We start from the raw sequence: 18,233 nt of genomic DNA, 5'->3' as shown, positions 1-18,233 counted from the left end.
TTCCCTTATCATTCACAGCCTCGTTCCTGTGCCGGGTAAGTCCACTCCGGGCTCACCATAGCCCGTGCTACTTGCATCTTTTGCTTCCCAGTAGCTAAATCTATAACAACAACCTTATAATTGTGTTTAGTCTTAGTTTTAATTAATCAAAACACTATGTATTGTGGTTTTTGTTTCTTGTTCATTTGTTTAGGGAGATGTTGCCTTATTTAATTCTTTCATTCATTTGTTAATTGCTATTCCTATCCTGTCGTATCCGGTGATAGAACCCGGATGCCCCAGTTGTGAACAGAGAACGTAGACTACTGCGCTACACGTGCAAACATTACTATCTCGAGTACAATAGATGATTGTTATAGATACAATCGCCGGCACTATCACACTACCACCTTATGAGGACAGGGAACTCAGACTTATAACCTTAGAGAAGAAAATAGAGGGGATGTGATCACTACGTACAAGATACCGAGGGGAAATAAACAATATTAACAAGGGCTCCCTTGCTCAAGATAACCATGTTCAGGGCAACTTATCTTGCCCTTGGGGTAGGAGACAAGGGCATTGTCTCCTACCTACTAAGAGTAGGTAGAAGACAATGGTGGAAGCCGGAGACAGGGCCTAGTCGTTGAGATGTAAGGAGATTGCTAAACACTGTGTGGATGATGGACGGAACACTGGAGGAGGATGTCGATGCCACTCACAGCCACATCTTAAGAAAATAGAAGATGACACTGAACTGTGAGAGAGAAGTAATTAGCAGGCGAGGGTAGAGAAGGCGGGAGGGACACAGAGAGAGGCAGGGCTCACTCTCCCGTTGTCACTCATACGCCACAATATCACACCAACCTCAATTCAACGTCAAATCAACGTCATTAACGTTGCTTCAACGTCGAACCAATACCACTCTTGTATATTGTGTACACAGGCTAGGTGGTAGTCAGAGATAGGTAAACACACACACACATACACATTAAGACTGAGTACCCAAATGAGCCACAGTGACGTTAAAAAGAACTTTTTCAGTATCAGAGTAGTTAACAGATGGAATGCATTAGGCAGTGATGTAGTGGAGGCTGACTCCATACACAGGTTTCAAATGTAGATATGATAGAGCCCAGTAGGCTCAGGAACCTGTACACCTGTTGATTGACAGTTAAGAGGCGGGACCAAAGAGCCAGAGCTCAACCCCAGCAAGCACAACTAGGCGAGTACACACACACACACACACACACCTGGTACTCCAGAGGTTAATGTGTCGTCAAGAACACAGGTGAAGCAGCAGCAGCAGGTCCCCGCGTGCTGTAAGAGACTTTCTCATCACATCTTCCCACTTCATATAGATTCGTGGACGCCCGGGACCGCAAGCTGGTGAAGACCAAGAACTCCAGCAAGCGGCGGGTCAGCAGCAGAGCGCTCATGAACCTCCACAACAACGAGGCCGGACGCAAGGTATGTAAAGACCTTTTGTGCCCTCTTTAATGCTTTTTTGCGCTACCGCCCACATGATGAGTATGGGGTGCACAATAAACAATCAATCGCCCACCTCACTCTCTTAGCCACTTCTTGCTAAACTCATCTATAATCTATCTCTTCACTCCAACTCCTTACCTCCAATGTTATATAATCAATTTAGTTCTGTATAAGCATCAGAGGTCCGCGGTTGTTCAACGTCCTCCCAGCGACTATAAGAAATATAGCCGGAACAACCGTGGACATCTTCAAGAGAAAACTAGACTGTTTTCTAAAAAAATGCCTTGCCAACCGGGCTGTGGTGGGTATGTGGGCCTGTGGGCAACTCCAAGCAACAGCCTGGTGGACCAAACTCTCACAAGTCAAGCCTGGCCTCGGGCCGGGCTTGGGGAGTAGAACAACTCTCAGAACCCCATCAACCAGGTATCATCAACCAGGTACTCATTTCTTGCAATTCAGGTCATCGACCAAAGTACAAAATATAGTAGTAATGGTCCTATTGTCCTGTAACTGTTCATTTATAAAAGTAATGTAACACTGACTCAACTCTTCTGGTCTTGGTACCATGTTTTTGGAGTTAAAAACTATTCATCCTTCCTAACCAAGCCATTGTACTGTTTCGTAACCAAGCCACTGTACTGTTTCCTAACCAAGCCACTACACCGTTTCCTAACCAAGCCACTGTACTGTTTCCTAACCAAGCCATTGTACTGTTTCGTAACCAAGCCACTGTACCGTTTCCTAACCAAGCCACTGTACTGTTTCCTAACCAAGCCATTGTACTGTTTCCTAACCAAGCCACTGTACTGTTTCCTAACGAAGCCACTACACTGTTTCCTACAAGCATTTCTAACCAAGCCACTGTACTGTTTCCTAACGAAGCCACTACACTGTTTCCTAACCAAGCCACTGTACTGTTTCCTAACCAAGCCATTGTACTGTTTCCTAACCAAGCCACTACACTGTTTCCTAACCAAGCCACTGTACTGTTTCCTAACCAAGCCATTGTACTGTTTCCTAACCAAGCCATTGTACTGTTTCCTAACCAAGCCATTGTACTGTTTCCTAACCAAGCCACTGTACTGTTTCCTAACCAAGCCACTGTACTGTTTCCTAACCAAGCCACTGCCCTCGAGGAACGTAAAAAACATTCATGGAAGGGCTTGGTGTTCCTGCTAAACCACCACCCATTACGAACTATCAACTCGTATGCAAATTTCCTAAACTTCCTCACCGAGTCAAGACAATACAAGTTTAAAGCACTGAAAGGTACCTCATCCTGTGCTAAGTTATCTCCCTTAAGATTCATACAGAATTTGCAACTTTTTCACCACAACGGAGCTTAAAAGCGGGTCGCAGATCTCTTAATACTTTCCCGATTCACTTCGAAATTGAATGTAAATTCAATTTAGGCAGTTTAACACACCATGAGGTTACTTCACCAGACTACATCCTGATGTCTCTGTTTACCCAAGACATCACTTATGCAGCCCATCACACGTGACTAGAACTTTCTCCACACACACACACACACACACACACACAACTGGCTCACCCTACTAGGTGAGTACACACACACACACACCTGTCATACAGTCCATCACACGTGACTAGAACCTTCTCCACACACACACACAACTGGCTCACCCTACTAGGTGAGTATACACACACACTCGTCATACAGTCCATCACATATGACCAGACCCCCACACCTGACGCCTGATGAGAGGCCGGCCACCCAGCACAGGGAGCAGGAGCCTTAACAACCGTCTCAGGCTTCACGTCTCCATAATTACTCACTCGAGTACAGGTACACTGCGTGATTCACAAGTTACAATCGAAAATTACAGGTGTCTTACCTGTAATTTCCGCTTGGTGCTTCCAAACCTGAAATCAAACTTTAATTAAATACATTTGTACTCGTTATTGTCAACTTTACGTAACTTTACACTTGAATTAAACCTTAAAGGAATGACAAGTTTTCAGTTTGCTTGGTCTTAAAGACACTTTATAACACTTGAATGTACTTAGAGAACATTACAGGAATAGTATTACCCGGCTCTTGTAGCTGGGGTGGCTTGCGTGTCCCACTCTCACCATGTTTCTGGTCACGGGTTCGCATCCCACCCAACACTTTCATTAATCAAACAAGAAAAAAGATAGATATTCCTTGGAAACCACAAACAGGTATAGTATCCATATCTCCGCCTCAGATATAACTACAACCCCGCACTATAACCTCGCCAGTACATTTATACCTCTACCTGGAGTGTATTTTACTTCACAACCTTAATACAATATACAACCCCAATGTCACCATTGCTACAACACACTCACACACAACACTCGCACAACTAACGCGATTTACAACATCACCACAACCCAATATACCCCACAGCCTCAATATAACCCCCCACAACCCCAATGTAACCCCCACAACCCCAGCACCCTTGTAACCCCAGCACCCCTGTAACCCCAGCACCCTTGTAACCCCAGCACCCCTGTAACCCCAGCACCCTTGTAACCCCAGCACCCCTGTAACCCCAGCACCCTTGTAACCCCAGCACCCATGTAACCCCAGCACCCTTGTAACCCCAGCACCCCTGTAACCCCAGCACCCTTGTAACCCCAGCACCCCTGTAACCCCAGCACCCTTGTAACCCCAGCACCCTTGTAACCCCAGCACCCTTGTAACCCCAGCACCCACCTACCCGTACTTAATATTCGTCCACACCTGCCTCCTAACAAGCCTGCTGCAGGTGTGTCCTGCCTCACGAATACTAATTTACCCTGTGTTAGGAGGGCGTTGGACTCTTGCTTTATTACTTATTAAAGCGTCTGGCGCGCAAGCTAATAAAACTGACATTAACCTAAGAATTACTGGGCGTCTTCTAAAGCTTCTTTTGAGCGCAAGCCGACATCAGGCTCTCCCAATCTGCCTGTGTCTCATGACCTCTTACGAAACCTGTACATCTTCCCCCCCCCCCCCCAATTATAGCGGCTTAGTGTAATGGCACAGTTTACGAGCTCAGGAGGCGCGACGAGGCTGTTTATAACACTATCTTGAGGTTATCTTGAGATGATTTCGGGGCTTTTTAGTGTCCCCGCGGCCCGGTCTCTCGACCAGGCCTCCACCCCCAGGAAGCAGCCCGTGACAGCTGACTAACACCCAGGTACCTATTTTACTGCTAGGTAACAGGGGCATAGAGTGAAAGAAACTCTGCCCATTGTTTCTCGCCGGCGCCTGGGATCGAACCCAGGACCACACGGTCACAAGTCCAGCGTGCTGTCCGCTCGGCCAACCGCTAACAACCACTAACCACCAACCACTAACATAAACAATGAAGTTCTACCCGCCAAACACACCACGAAACCACAACGTCTCTGCAACATTCAAACAACTTCATAACACGTCATAAAAACTTTTATAACACGATGTAACAACTTTGTAGCCAGTTGTGACCAGGTAACAACACGACCGTGACGTTGTGTGCTTGTTGGGTTGGCATCAAAATGTCTTAATTGTAAATTAAATATAGATAAAATAAGACATAAATAAGACTGTGGCTGGTAAGTGATGGTCCTAAAGAGGAGTCCTATTGTCAGAGTTTTATGCCGTTTTCTATATGCAATTATCTCTGACATTTTAGTGAACAAATCATTGTAGTGTAGTGTCTTCCATTTTCTATAATGTGTTTAATTTATTGCCCATTCGTCTGATATATTAAGGGAGATATATACATCGACATACGCATCCCATTTATTGCTGTATTATATACAATGAGGCTTTTTTTTTTAAGTCTGGACAAAGTTCAGGGCTAAAGTATACTTAGTGGTTGGTTAGGAAGGTGTGTTATACCTATTTGATAAAATATAGACACTGTGTTATACCTATTTGATAAAATATAGACACTGTGTTATACCTATTTGATAAAATATAGACACACTGTGTTATACCTATTTGATAAAATAGACACACTGTGTTATACCTATTTGATAAAATAGACACACTGTGTTATACCTATTTGATAAAATAGACACACTGTGTTATACCTATTTGATAAAATAGACACACTGTGTTATACCTATTTGATAAAATAGACACACTGTGTTATACCTATTTGATAAAATAGACACACTGTGTTATACCTATTTGATAAAATAGACACACTGTGTTATACCTATTTGATAAAATATAGACACTGTCTAATTTAATTTTACCGTTATAACGCATTAAATTAGGCTTTATATGACATTATGTTTTAGTCTTGTGGTTGGTTAATAGGCTTACCGTTCAACCCAACCCGGTTGGTTAATAGGCTTACCGTTCAAGTAAGACATGGCTTGTTGACACCAATCTTGACACCAAAACCTGATGTACTGATGCTCCCAGTGGCTGGCAACACTGGTTATGTCTCCACTTTAGTGAGGGTTGGCAACGCTGAAGAGGACCCGCTATATGGGTCCACAGTCTTGTGGTCCACAGTCTTGTGGTCCACAGTCTTGTGGTTCACAGTCTTGTGGTTCACAGTCTTGTGGTTCACAGTCTTGTGGTCCACAGTCTTGTGGTCCACAGTCTTGTGGTCCACAGTCTTGTGGTCCACAGTCTTGTGGTCCCCAGTCTTGTGGTCCACAGTCTTGTGGTCCCCAGTCTTGTGGTTCACAGTCTTGTGGTCCACAGTCTTGTGGTTCACAGTCTTGTGGCCCCCAGTCTTGTGGTTCACAGTCTTGTGGTCCACAGTCTTGTGGTCCACAGTCTTGTGGTTCACAGTCTTGTGGTCCACAGTCTTGTGGTCCCCAGTCTTGTGGTCCACAGTCTTGTGGTCCCCAGTCTTGTGGTTCACAGTCTTGTGGTCCACAGTCTTGTGGTCCACAGTCTTGTGGTCCCCAGTCTTGTGGTCCCCAGTCTTGTGGTCCCCAGTCTTGTGGTCCACAGTCTTGTGGTCCACAGTCTTGTGGTCCACAGTCTTGTGGTCCACAGTCTTGTGGTCCACAGTCTTGTGGTCCACAGTCTTGTGGTCCACAGTCTTGTGGTCCACAGTCTTGTGGTTCACAGTCTTGTGGTTCACAGTCTTGTGGTCCACAGTCTTGTGGTTCACAGTCTTGTGGTTCACAGTCTTGTGGTCCACAGTCTTGTGGTCCACAGTCTCCTGGCCCACGGAGATTGTGGCCGACAGTCTCGTGGCTGAGTGGTCATCGTCCTTGACAAGTCCGTGTACTCAAGGACTACTGGTCCTTGAGTACATGGACTCGGGGTCCAATCCTAACCGAGATAGAAACTAGTAGGCAGTTGTTCCCCTCATCACCATAATATATACCTTTGGAGTGAGACAACTATTGTGGGCAGGATCCTGGTGATGTATGTGGGTGTCCAGGAAGAAATGCTGTCTATAGCACATATGATAGAGAACACACAGAGATCACACTAACGTGATGCATCAAATGATGAAATGAAAACTTCGGTTTCAACTCTTTTGACCCTGTCGTAGCTCAGTCGATTAAGGCAGTGTCTGGGATGCTCCCGGACGCAGGTTCGAATCCTCGTCACGGCCCTTGTGGATTTGTTCATATGCTAGAGAAAATAAGTCGGGAGTCGGTACCTTAGACATCCGACGGTTAGAAAGGCGGGGGGGGGGGGGGTTTAAGAACTAGAAGCTCGATCCTGCAGGCACTTAGTAAATATAAAATTATATACAATTTAATAAATCCCTTTTTGACGTGACAGTAATGATTTCATTGAGGACAAACGTCACAAGAGCCTACGATTCAATTTCTTTCTTTATTATGCCCCCCATACCCAATTGTTAATATTATATATACATGTACACATACTCATACATGCCAGGTTGTTCATGCCACCCCCATGTTGGTGACGCGAGTGTTCAACATTCAGAGGCTGTAGTTAAGCTGTGAGCATCGCAGTAATGACACTCACTCCTACTAATGAGGCCCTTCTAACCATTTGTCAAGTGTAAGATCTCAAGCCATTATAATTCACCACAAGCGTTGGAACCTCGACAACACACCTCACTTATCCAGGCCGTTGTTTAGTAGTGCTGTAAAGTGTCAGTATTAAAGTGCTTTAGTTATCACTACAGCAATAATATCTTCATGTGCCATCTTGAGGTTATCTTGAGATGATTTCGGGGCTTTAGTGTCCCCGCGGCCCGGTCCTCGACCAGGCCTCCACCCCCAGGAAGCAGCCCGTGACAGCTGACTAACACCCAGGTACCTATTTTACTGCTAGGTAACAGGGGCATAGGGTGAAAGAAACTCTGCCCATTGTTTCTCGCCGGCGCCTGGGATCGAACCCTGAACCACAGGATCACAAGTCCAGTGTGCTGTCCGCTCGGCCGACCGGCTCCCGGCGCCATGCGTCAAGTGTGAGGACAGGTTGAGTGACACGGGGTCCCACTATGACTTAGGTGCTTGTAGAGATTCTATAGAACACACCTAACACCTTACACTTGTATACGCTTCTGGTATGGCACAACCATTTGACATTAGACGCGCGTCAAGCCCTAGGATCTGACCATAAACGTTCAAACCCAACCAACCCACCTAACCTATCAAGGCCGATGAATAGGATACGTCAGTAATACAGCGCTTGGTGACCTGATCATCAACGTGATCCACACTGTACACAACAGTCATGTTAGTGATGATAGGAGGGCCGAGGGCAATAGGCAGTGTGGGGTAAGGGGGCAGTGTGAGGTAAGGGGGCAGTGTGAGGTAAGGGGGCAGTGTGAGGTAAGGGGGCAGTGTGAGGTAAGGGGGCAGTGTGGGGTAAGGGGGCAGTGTGAGGTAAGGGGGCAGTGTGAGGTAAGGGGGCAGTGTGAGGTAAGGGGGCAGTGTGAGGTAAGGGGGCAGTGTGAGGTAAGGGGGCAGTGTGAGATAAGGGGGCAGTGTGAGGTAAGGGGGCAGTGTGGGGTAAGGGGGCAGTGTGGGGTAAGGGGGCAGTGTGGGGTAAGGGGGCAGTGTGAGGTAAGGGGGCAGTGTGGGGTAAGGGGGCAGTGTGAGGTAAGGGGGCAGTGTGGGGTAAGGGGGCAGTGTGAGGTAAGGGTGACAGTAAGGGTAGGGGGTGAGGGACGGCCCGGAAGGAACTAGGTCATGGAACTATTAGTGGTGACTGACTGCATGAGCTACTGACTGTGTAGTGTGGTACAGTGCACCTCAGGAACGGGGAGGGAGGGTGGAGAGGGCGCCAGACTCCAAGATTCAGATAGAGATAGTGAGAGGAAGATAGGAAGCGACACAAAGAACAATACAATGAAGACAGACGGACAACTACACCCCCCCCCCCCCCATCTCTACAATGTTTACACGGTGAATGATAATATTTGTTACAACAGCCCGGACGGCAGTTTACTGTGGCTTGTAAAGTCTGGCCAAAGGACACGAGACAGACTAAAAATGTTCTATCCTCTACGGATAGGTTGATACATCATGTAGGTATCATGGACCTTATGGCTCTGTGCCCTCTGGCGTCATTCTTCCTCTTGGGGTGCCGAGTAGAGATCTCTGTACACATCCTAGAGCCTAAATGAATTTTGTGTTTACACGACACAAATGACTTTGTTATGAAGCAGATAAAGTATTTATTAACCAAGTTCCCAGCAGGTAAGGATACAAAGGTGTAGACCAGACCACACACTAGAAGGTGAAGGGACGACGACGTTTCGGTCTTGACAAATGGTCCAGGACGGACCGAAACGTCGTCGTCCCTTCACCTTCTAGTGTGTGGTCTGGTCAACATACTTCAGCCACGTTATTGTGACTCCTCGCCTGCATAGAAAGATGTACACACAACACTCTCGTGCCCATGAGCATCACTGGGACTCTGACAGCAGATGGGGGGAAAATAGGTAGTTCTGGTTCCCCTCCAGCAACTAGAACATCACCCAGGAATATGATAACAACAGAGCATGCATACATGAACTGCAGAGAACAGTTTCCATCAATATAGTTGACTGGTGGGACTTGGTGGAGCTTAGAGAGATGACCCCCGAGAGGAGTGGGGAGTTTAGCGAGGACACAGTTGGCCAGCACCTGCTGGCTCCTCCTCTTGCCTCTCCTCGCTCTTCCAGTATACACGCCACTCAGTGTTGAACTGGTCGCTTATGCACCAGTTTCTGCACGGCCAATCATGAGGGGAATATTAGTTGTGAAGTTGTGGCACTGTTGGGGGGTTGTTGGGTGGTGGTTGTGTGGTGGTTGTGGTGTTCTTGTGGGGTTTCTGTTTTATTATTGTCGTTTTTTTGTGGTTGTGATGTTGGTGTGGGCAAGTGTGGTTGTTGGAGAAATATAACAATCAATCATTTTAATTTTTATAGTGTATAATAACAAACTTGTTCTCAACTATCACATCTTTGTCAATCATGGCGGCTATGTTTACATTTATTAAAGGTTACGAGCTCTGAAGGACTACGAGATTCTTTACAACAATAATAACTTTTAATTGTGAAGTTTCCAAGCTCGTAAACAGTTGTTATAAGCGTAAACAAAATTGCCATGCTTGCTGAAAGATGTACAGGCTTCGCTAGTGGATGCATAAATGCTTGAAGACTCCTTATGCAGGCGATGAGTCACAATAACGTGGCTAAAGTATGTTGACCAGACCACACACTAGAAGGTGAAGGGACGACGACGTTTCGGTCCGTCCTGGACCATTCTCAAATCGACTTGAGAATGGTCCAGGACGGACCGAAACGACGTCGTCGTCGTCCCCTCACCTTCTAGTGTGTGGTCTGGTCAACATATTGAAGACTCCTGGCCCGAACATAGGAGTTAATTCGCGGAACAGACTACATATCTGAATCACTGGGTTCAGAGGAAAAAATCCGAGGCAGTGTTTAGAGTGAGAGGACAGGACCCGTCGGCGCGCCTCCCAAGTCGCAGTCTTGCAAGTCTTGCAAGCCGTGTTGATGTCTCACAGGCGCCGGCGCATCTGACAGACCTGCTGCACCTCCTCAATGCCATCTTTACTCAGCTTATCTTAAACAGCTTCGGTTACAAATACCCAGCTTAACACGCCAGCTGCTTGTGGGCGGGTTACAGTTTCACTACCTACCGCGGAGCTCATTCATAGTGCTTGATTGCTTCGCGGCTCGCAACCAGGCGGATTCGCTGTATCGAATGTTTCGTTCGCTGCATCCGAGTAGACAGCCCGTCCTCCAAACAAAGATCCAAAAGTGATTCCATCCACCCGCCAAACCCCCTGTTTATGAATGAAAAGCGGTTTACACACGACTCACAACTGATTTCGTTCGAACACTTCCGGAACAAGTGCTTCACTGACGAGTTTTGTTCGAACCACTTCGCTATAAATGCTTCACCCCACGTACTACAAATGCAAATAATCGCCAACCGAACCTAAACACCTAACCTAACCTAACCTATGCCTATATATGAACAATATGCTAATATATTATAATATTAATTTATATTTGAGAAAATTCTTGTTTTGAATGAACAGCATGTTAAAATTTATGAATGCGTCTGTGGGGGCGGCCGCTGGATGTAATGGACTTGAGTCGAGGACGGGTTGGAGTAGATCGGTGTATCGAAAGTTTCGTTCGTTGCATCCGAGTAGATTCAGATCTTCGGTCGTTTCGTTCGTTGCATCAGAGCGGATTTATTGTACTTCGTTTCTTCATATTTCCAAAACAAAATCATACCGACTAATTCAAATGAAGAATCTCATGTATCCGCTTCCCTCACTTGCTACATCTTGTTCGGTTTTGATGTACGCCCGGAAGATAATTACTTAAGTGATCACCGGTTCTTAGCTCCACTATTTATATCCGACTATGATAAAGAATATAAACGTCTACCAGTACCACTAGATGGCAGTGTAGTGACTTCGACCAGGGGCCAGATTCACGAAAGCACTTACGCAAGCACTTACGAACCTGTACATCTTTTCTCAATCTTTGGCAACTTTGTTTCCAATTATTAAACAGTTAATGAGCTCCGAAGCACCAGGAGTCTGTTTATAACAATAACAACAGTTAAATGGAAAGTTTTCATGCTTGTAAACTGTTTAATAAATGTAACCAAAGCCGTCAAAGATTGAGGAAAGATGTACACGTTCGTAAGTACTTGTGTAAGTGCTTTCGTGAATCTGGCCCCAGGATTAATAAAGCCACGAGGAAGCTATGCAACTTCAGCAAGTGTAAGGACGCAACTACCGGTTGGAGTGAACACAATAGTTGAAGTTTCACATAAGAAGTGTCCTTATGACACTTCTTATTCTTATTGTCCTATGACACTGTCCTATGACACTATGACACTTAAGTGTCCTATGACACTTCTTATTGGCGACGACACAAAGGTCACAACCTGCAACAGAATATGGACATCAAATGCCTGACAGCTTCATGAATCTGAAGCAGTGTGCCGATACCAAACGAAGCTAGAGTACGAAACACAGCTTCGTCCTCGTCTTGCAGTCGAGGATCCCGTGTTCGATACCGAAGCGGGAGAGGAATGGCGCGCCTGCGTTTCCTCTCACCTAATGCGCCTGTTCACCTAGCAGTAAATAGGCATCAGGGAGTGAGTCAACTGCTGTTGGGTGGCATTCAGGGGGGGAAGGTTTTAGTATATAGGAAGACTTCCATAAGCCTAATTACATATTTCCTCTCCCCGGCAGCACAACTTATGAATGGGATATTATGTTTTAGTGTACAAAAGTTAGATATCTGATTATCAAATAGATATCAAAATATCAAAATATCAAAAAGATATAAAAAAAGAAGATAGATATCTTAGGTTAGATATCTGGATTCTGTTGTTGATATAGCTTTGTCTGAGTGCCAAGATGTGATAATATAGTTTTCTTGAGAATGTTCTCAAGTCTTCTTTCTTGAGAATGGTCCAGGACGGACCGAAACGTCGTCGTCCCTTCACCTTCTAGTGTGTGGTCTGGTCAACATATTTCAGCCACGTTATTGTGACTCCTCAAACCTTGTCAGAATATAAAGAACAAAGGTTAATATGCCAGTGAACGATACTCTCGGAGCAAAGGTTTGTTCAACCCGGTCACCGATGATCCCGTGCTTGTTCAACCCGGTCACCGATGATCCCGTGCTTGTTCAACCCGGTCACCGATGATCCCGTGTTTGTTCAACCCGGTCACCGATGATCCCGTGTTTGTTCAACCGGCCGTGCTTGTTCAACCCGGTCACCGATGATCCCGTGCTTGTTCAACCCGGTCACCGATGATCCCGTGCTTGTTCAACCCGGTCACCGATGATCCCGTGCTTGTTCAACCCGGTCACCGATGATCCCGTGCTTGTTCAACCCGTGACTGTTTCTGTGCTTGAGGAACCTGGTGACTGCAAGCTGCCGTCAGTTCTGCACAAGCACCAAGGACTCCCCGCCTCACCATCTTCCTTACACGGCCTTACACTTTTTACACTTTACACTTTACACTTTACACTTTACACCTTACACCTTACACCACTTTACACCTTTACACCTTACACGGCCTTACACTTTTTACACTTCCTTACACATCTTCTCATCAACAACAAGGAAGGTGGTAATTTCTAAAGAAAAAGCTAACACACCTAATATTATAAAGCTACACATACACACACACACATATACACTCATACACACATACACACACACACACACACACATATATACACACACACATACACACTCATACACACACATATATATACACACACACACACACACATATACACACACACAGGGGGCCTCGTAGCCTGGTGGATAGCGTGCAGGACTCGTAATTCTGTGGCGCGGGTTCGATTCCCGCACGAGGCAGAAACAAATGGGCAAAGTTTCTTTCACCCTAAGTGCCCCTGTTACCTAGCAGTAAATGGGTACCTGAGAGTTAGTCAGCTGTCACGGGCTGCTTCCTGGGGTGTGTGTGTGTGGTGTGGGAAAAAAAATAGTAAACAGTTGATTGACAGTTGAGAGGCGGGCCGAAAGAGCAAAGCTCAACCCCCGTAAAAACACAACTAGTAAACACACACACACACACACACATATACAGACACACACACATACACACACACACACACACACACACACACACACACACACACACACACACACACACACATATACACACACACACACACACACACACACACACACACACACACACACACACACACACACACACACATATACACACTAGTAAACACACACACACACACACACATATACAGACACACACACATATATACACACACATATACACACACACACACATATACACACACACACACACACACACACACACACACACACACACACACACACACACACACACACACACACACACATACACACATACACACACACACACACACACACACATATACACACACGTGCCCTGTTCCTCCCGGCCGATCGATGTCATTTAAAAATGTAGTCAAGTTAAACAATACACGGAGGGCGTCAGCCAATCAAGATGCACACTGCCCTGATAAAGTTATTGATTATTACTCACACTCTAGCAACACAGAGAGAGAGAGAGAGAGAGAGAGAGAGAGAGAGAGAGAGAGAGAGAGAGAGAGAGAGAGAGAGAGAGAGAGAGAGAGAGAGAGAGAGAGAGAGAGAGAGAGAGAGAGAGAGAGAGAGGTATGTAACCAACAATGAGGAAAAGGCTGTATTATTACTGACAGATCTTTTTGCTGCCAAGAACAAGGTGAGTGATCCAGACCAACAACCTCCACGGTGTGATCACTGTGTCAAAACTGTTTGTAGTGGTTATTAAACAGGATGAAGATCAACACTGCCAAGCCACTGGAGATGAATGAGGCGGTGAGGTGAGATAAACTCACCTCACCACTCACCTCACTGCTTCACCGCTCACTCCACCAACTCTTCACAGGTCAGGGACTAACAACTTCCCTGAGGAAGAAGGCTGATGCAGCTCCAGTCGTCCCAAAAAGGAAGAGTCGCTCACTAGTCTGGAAATCAAGATCAGCGTCGCTGCTTTTCAATTACAATCTAGCAACAAATGCCATAAATTTTTTTACTATCATCGTTAACTGTATAGTCCGATGACTACAAGAATGGTCGTTCACCTGCAATGTCTTGTGCTGCTACACTGGATGTTACATGTGCCTTTGATCAAGCAAAGCTTCAAGCACTAGGGTACCTCCAGCGCCATCTTACAATTAATTAAAGATTGCCTTTAAGAATAGGCTATGGTTAATCCTCAACGGATCAGAATCTGAAAGCAAATCAATTGATAGTGCAATCCGGACCAACATAACTGGCAATAACCTAGTAACTCATTAATGACGTTGGTTTCTTGAAGATGAGGCTCCACTCTTCAGTGACCATCAAGAGCCTGTCCTCAACCTAGCAAGCAAGATAGCCAAGAAACTTACACCTCAACGGTGCATCTCATAACTTCTTGACAGAAGAGGTTGCAAAACTTTATGTGAAGTGCAAGAGAGAGAGAGAGAGAGAGAGAGAGAGAGAGAGAGAGAGAGAGAGAGAGAGAGAGAGAGAGAGAGAGAGAGATGTGGGGTGTCAACAACAGTGATCTGTGAAGCCTTGGTCTGTGCACTCAAAAAAATCACCAAACATATTTACAATACACCCCCCTCCCCCCCCCCTCCCCCAGCCTCCTGCAACAGCTGACTAACAGATGGAACAGAACACAGTTTCCAGGAAGACTTTACGAGTTCACTAAACACCATCGACCAGGAGACGGGGTCTGAAGGATGCGAGGCAGTGAATGAGTTAACATCAATATTATCAACTTAATCAGCTGAGCTATTCAGCAGGTAATCTGTTCAGCAGAAAAGATCTAGAGGATCACTCTCAACCAATCACACCATCATCACACGAGGAACAACTCAAAAGATTATGACTTCTGGCGAGGGAGATGTTAAGAGCCTCGGGTTGACGTCGGAGCACTAACTGGGCCTAACAAAAATAGGGCACTAGTACCCCTATGGGAGGCCTAAGCCTCCCTCATTCGAGAGAGGCGTCAGTTCCGAGATATAATACCAGAGATTGAGCCTCTTCATTAATACTGCCCCCAGACTCTTCACTTTTGTATTAAGGCTCCAGATCCAACACATCCGCAATGTAATGCCAGACTTTCATCGTCCACAATGGGGCATCGAACCCTCCCCGTCACAGGGAGGGAGGAGATGGTACACATTGCTGCCCAACATCCTCCACAGGTCTAGCAGAAGGTCTCCAGTGTTCCCAAGGAACAGTGACACACACACCACCTCCCACTAGGCACCACGAGACACTGCTAGTAGGCCAGAATGACTACTGAAAATCGACTTGAGAATGGTCCAGGACGGACCGAAACGTCGTCGTCCCTTCAACTTCTAGTGTGTGGTCTGGTCAACATACTTCAGCCCCGTTATTGTGACTCATCGCCTGCAGAATGACTACTGTATATAACACCCGGAATGTATATGAGGACAGGGTGAAGGAACTACTGGTACCATCGGGGATCGAACGTCGACTAGCCAAGAAGCCAAAGAGGGCGTCGTTCTACCCATCAGCATAAGTGGAGTCAACTACGATTAGTGAAACTAGTCTTAGGTAATATGATCAACCCCATATACCGCTAACCTCTCTGGACAGCACTTGGACGGGTCACACACAACAGCATAACGTAAGGCAGGAAGGAGTTCAAGAATCACCTACTAGGTTAACCGGTTTGGGATCTCAGCAAGAGCCGGAGCCTGATGGAAGAACAAGAGCCGGAGCCTGATGGAAGAGCAAGAGCCGGGGCCTGATGGAAGAGCAAGAGCCGGAGCCTGATGGAACAGCAAGAGCCGGAGCCTGATGGAACAGCAAGAGCCGGAGCCTGATGGAACAGCAAGAGCCGGAGCCTGATGGAACAGCAAGAGCCGGAGCCTGATGGAAGAGCAAGAGCCGGAGCCTGAGGGAAGAGCAAGAGCCGGAGGAGCCTGAGGGAACAGGAGCAGTAGCAACAACAACAACAAGAGCGTGGCTGGGGCGGTAGTTAGGGGGACGGCGCCCCCTGGACGAGTGCCCTCGAGGCCTCAAGAGCCACACTCGTCCACATTTTCCACGGCTCAGAGTGCCACAATTACCTCGGCCGCACATCGATTTACGCGGCGCCCCGCGGCCTCGGCGGCACCCCCCTCGTCTGGCCAGGACACCTGCCAACCTGCCACGGGAGGTCACAGGGGAGGTCACACGCTAGGTCAGATGGGGTCACATTCAGCCGGGCAGGTCATATAGCGCCAAGTCACAAACACCCACTATTGAGGAAGGTCGTGCCAGGTCGTGCCAGGTCAAGGCACTTCCACCACCCGCTGAAGGAGGTCAGGGACTGATGTTAAGGTGCATTACATCCCAGGGACGAACTATCCCATATGGAGAGCGCCGAAACAGAAAGTGGTTACTTCATCAATGATGGAACAAAGTCGCACAACGAGTAGAACAATGAACACAATGCCAAGATGCCTGCCAAGATGTTTGACAAGATGCCTGCCAACCAAAGCTTCAGGGAAGACAGAGATAGTTTGCTCCACATGTCGACAATAGACTTGAACAATGACAAGAGGTAGTTAGCATCAGACACACGGCCGCTGTCAAAGTAGAGGAGGCTTTTTGGTGTAGTGTTGTGAATGAAGGCCTATCAGCCTCTGAAGGGGTTATTAACGCCATCCAAATTACTTACTGACCAACCAGCAAGAATAATTTACTCCTCAACATCGTCCAGGAAGAGAGTAAACTCAGTGTATATGTGAACAAAGAAGCGGGATATACGTTGCATATATTCCTTGAAGAAGTACTTATGCAACTTTATATGTGAAAGGAGACATGGACGCAACAACCTGAAACATGTCATCCAAAAATGCTAAGACCTTAGAGCAATTGTGGGTGAAACGTGCATCACTGGATGAATACATTCCGAGGCATCACTGGATGAATACATTCCGAGGCATCACTGGATGAATACATTCCGAGGCATCACTGGATGAATACATTCCGAGGCATCACTGGATGAATACATTCCGAGGCATCACTGGATGAATACATTCCGAGGCATCACTGGATGAATACATTCCGAGGCATCACTGGATGAATACATTCCGAGGCATCACTGGATGAATACATTCCGAGGCATCACTGGATGAATACATTCCGAGGCATCACTGGATGAATACATCCCGAGGCATCACTGGATGAATACATTCCGAGGCATCACTGGATGAATACATTCCTAGGCATCACTGGATGAATACATTCCGAGGCATCACTGGATGAATACATCCCGAGGCATCACTGGATGAATACATTCCGAGGCATCACTGGATGAATACATTCCTAGGCATCACTGGATGAATACATTCCGAGGCATCACTGGATGAATACATTCCAGTGTATCACTGTATGAATACACTCCGGTGTATTCACTCAACAGTTTTACCAATGGGGAAGCTTCCTCAACTGTGAGTACAACAAAATATTCTAGACCTGGGTAAAGGGGAAAACTCATCCAAATGTATCCTAGCAGTCCTGGCCATATCCTGTGTATCCTGGCAGTCCTGGCCATATCCTGTGTATCCTAGCAGTCCTGGCCATATCCTGTGTATCCTGGCAGTCCTGGCCATATGCTGTGTATCCTAGCAGTCCTGGCCATATCCTGTGTATCCTAGCAGTCCTGGCCATATCCTGTGTATCCTAGCAGTCCTGGCCATATCCTATGTATCCTGGCAGTCCTGGCCATATCCTGTGTATCCTGTGTATCCTGGCAGTCCTGGCCA

General features: G+C 46.6%; 1 protein-coding gene and 1 long non-coding RNA gene across 5 annotated transcripts in view; one reads left to right on the top strand and one right to left on the bottom strand.

Moving 5' to 3' along the window:
• LOC138356902 (uncharacterized) overlaps positions 1-18,233 on the bottom strand; it is a 381,031-nt gene that overhangs the window by 338,571 nt on the left and 24,227 nt on the right. The window lies entirely within an intron of this gene.
• Positions 1-18,233, top strand: part of LOC123750424 (protein Wnt-4) — a 312,716-nt gene that overhangs the window by 276,174 nt on the left and 18,309 nt on the right. For all 3 annotated transcript variants that reach the window (XM_069313400.1, XM_069313398.1, XM_069313399.1), the window contains one exon: positions 1,341-1,449. In XM_069313400.1, the coding sequence (XP_069169501.1) occupies positions 1,341-1,449 (109 nt within the window). The remainder of the gene's footprint in view (positions 1-1,340; positions 1,450-18,233) is intronic.

This window comes from Procambarus clarkii, chromosome 75 (genome assembly GCF_040958095.1).
Source record: "Procambarus clarkii isolate CNS0578487 chromosome 75, FALCON_Pclarkii_2.0, whole genome shotgun sequence".
NCBI lineage: Eukaryota > Metazoa > Arthropoda > Malacostraca > Decapoda > Cambaridae > Procambarus > Procambarus clarkii.
Note: the sequence above shows the minus strand (reverse complement) of the source record. Positions and strands in the feature narration are given on the sequence as shown.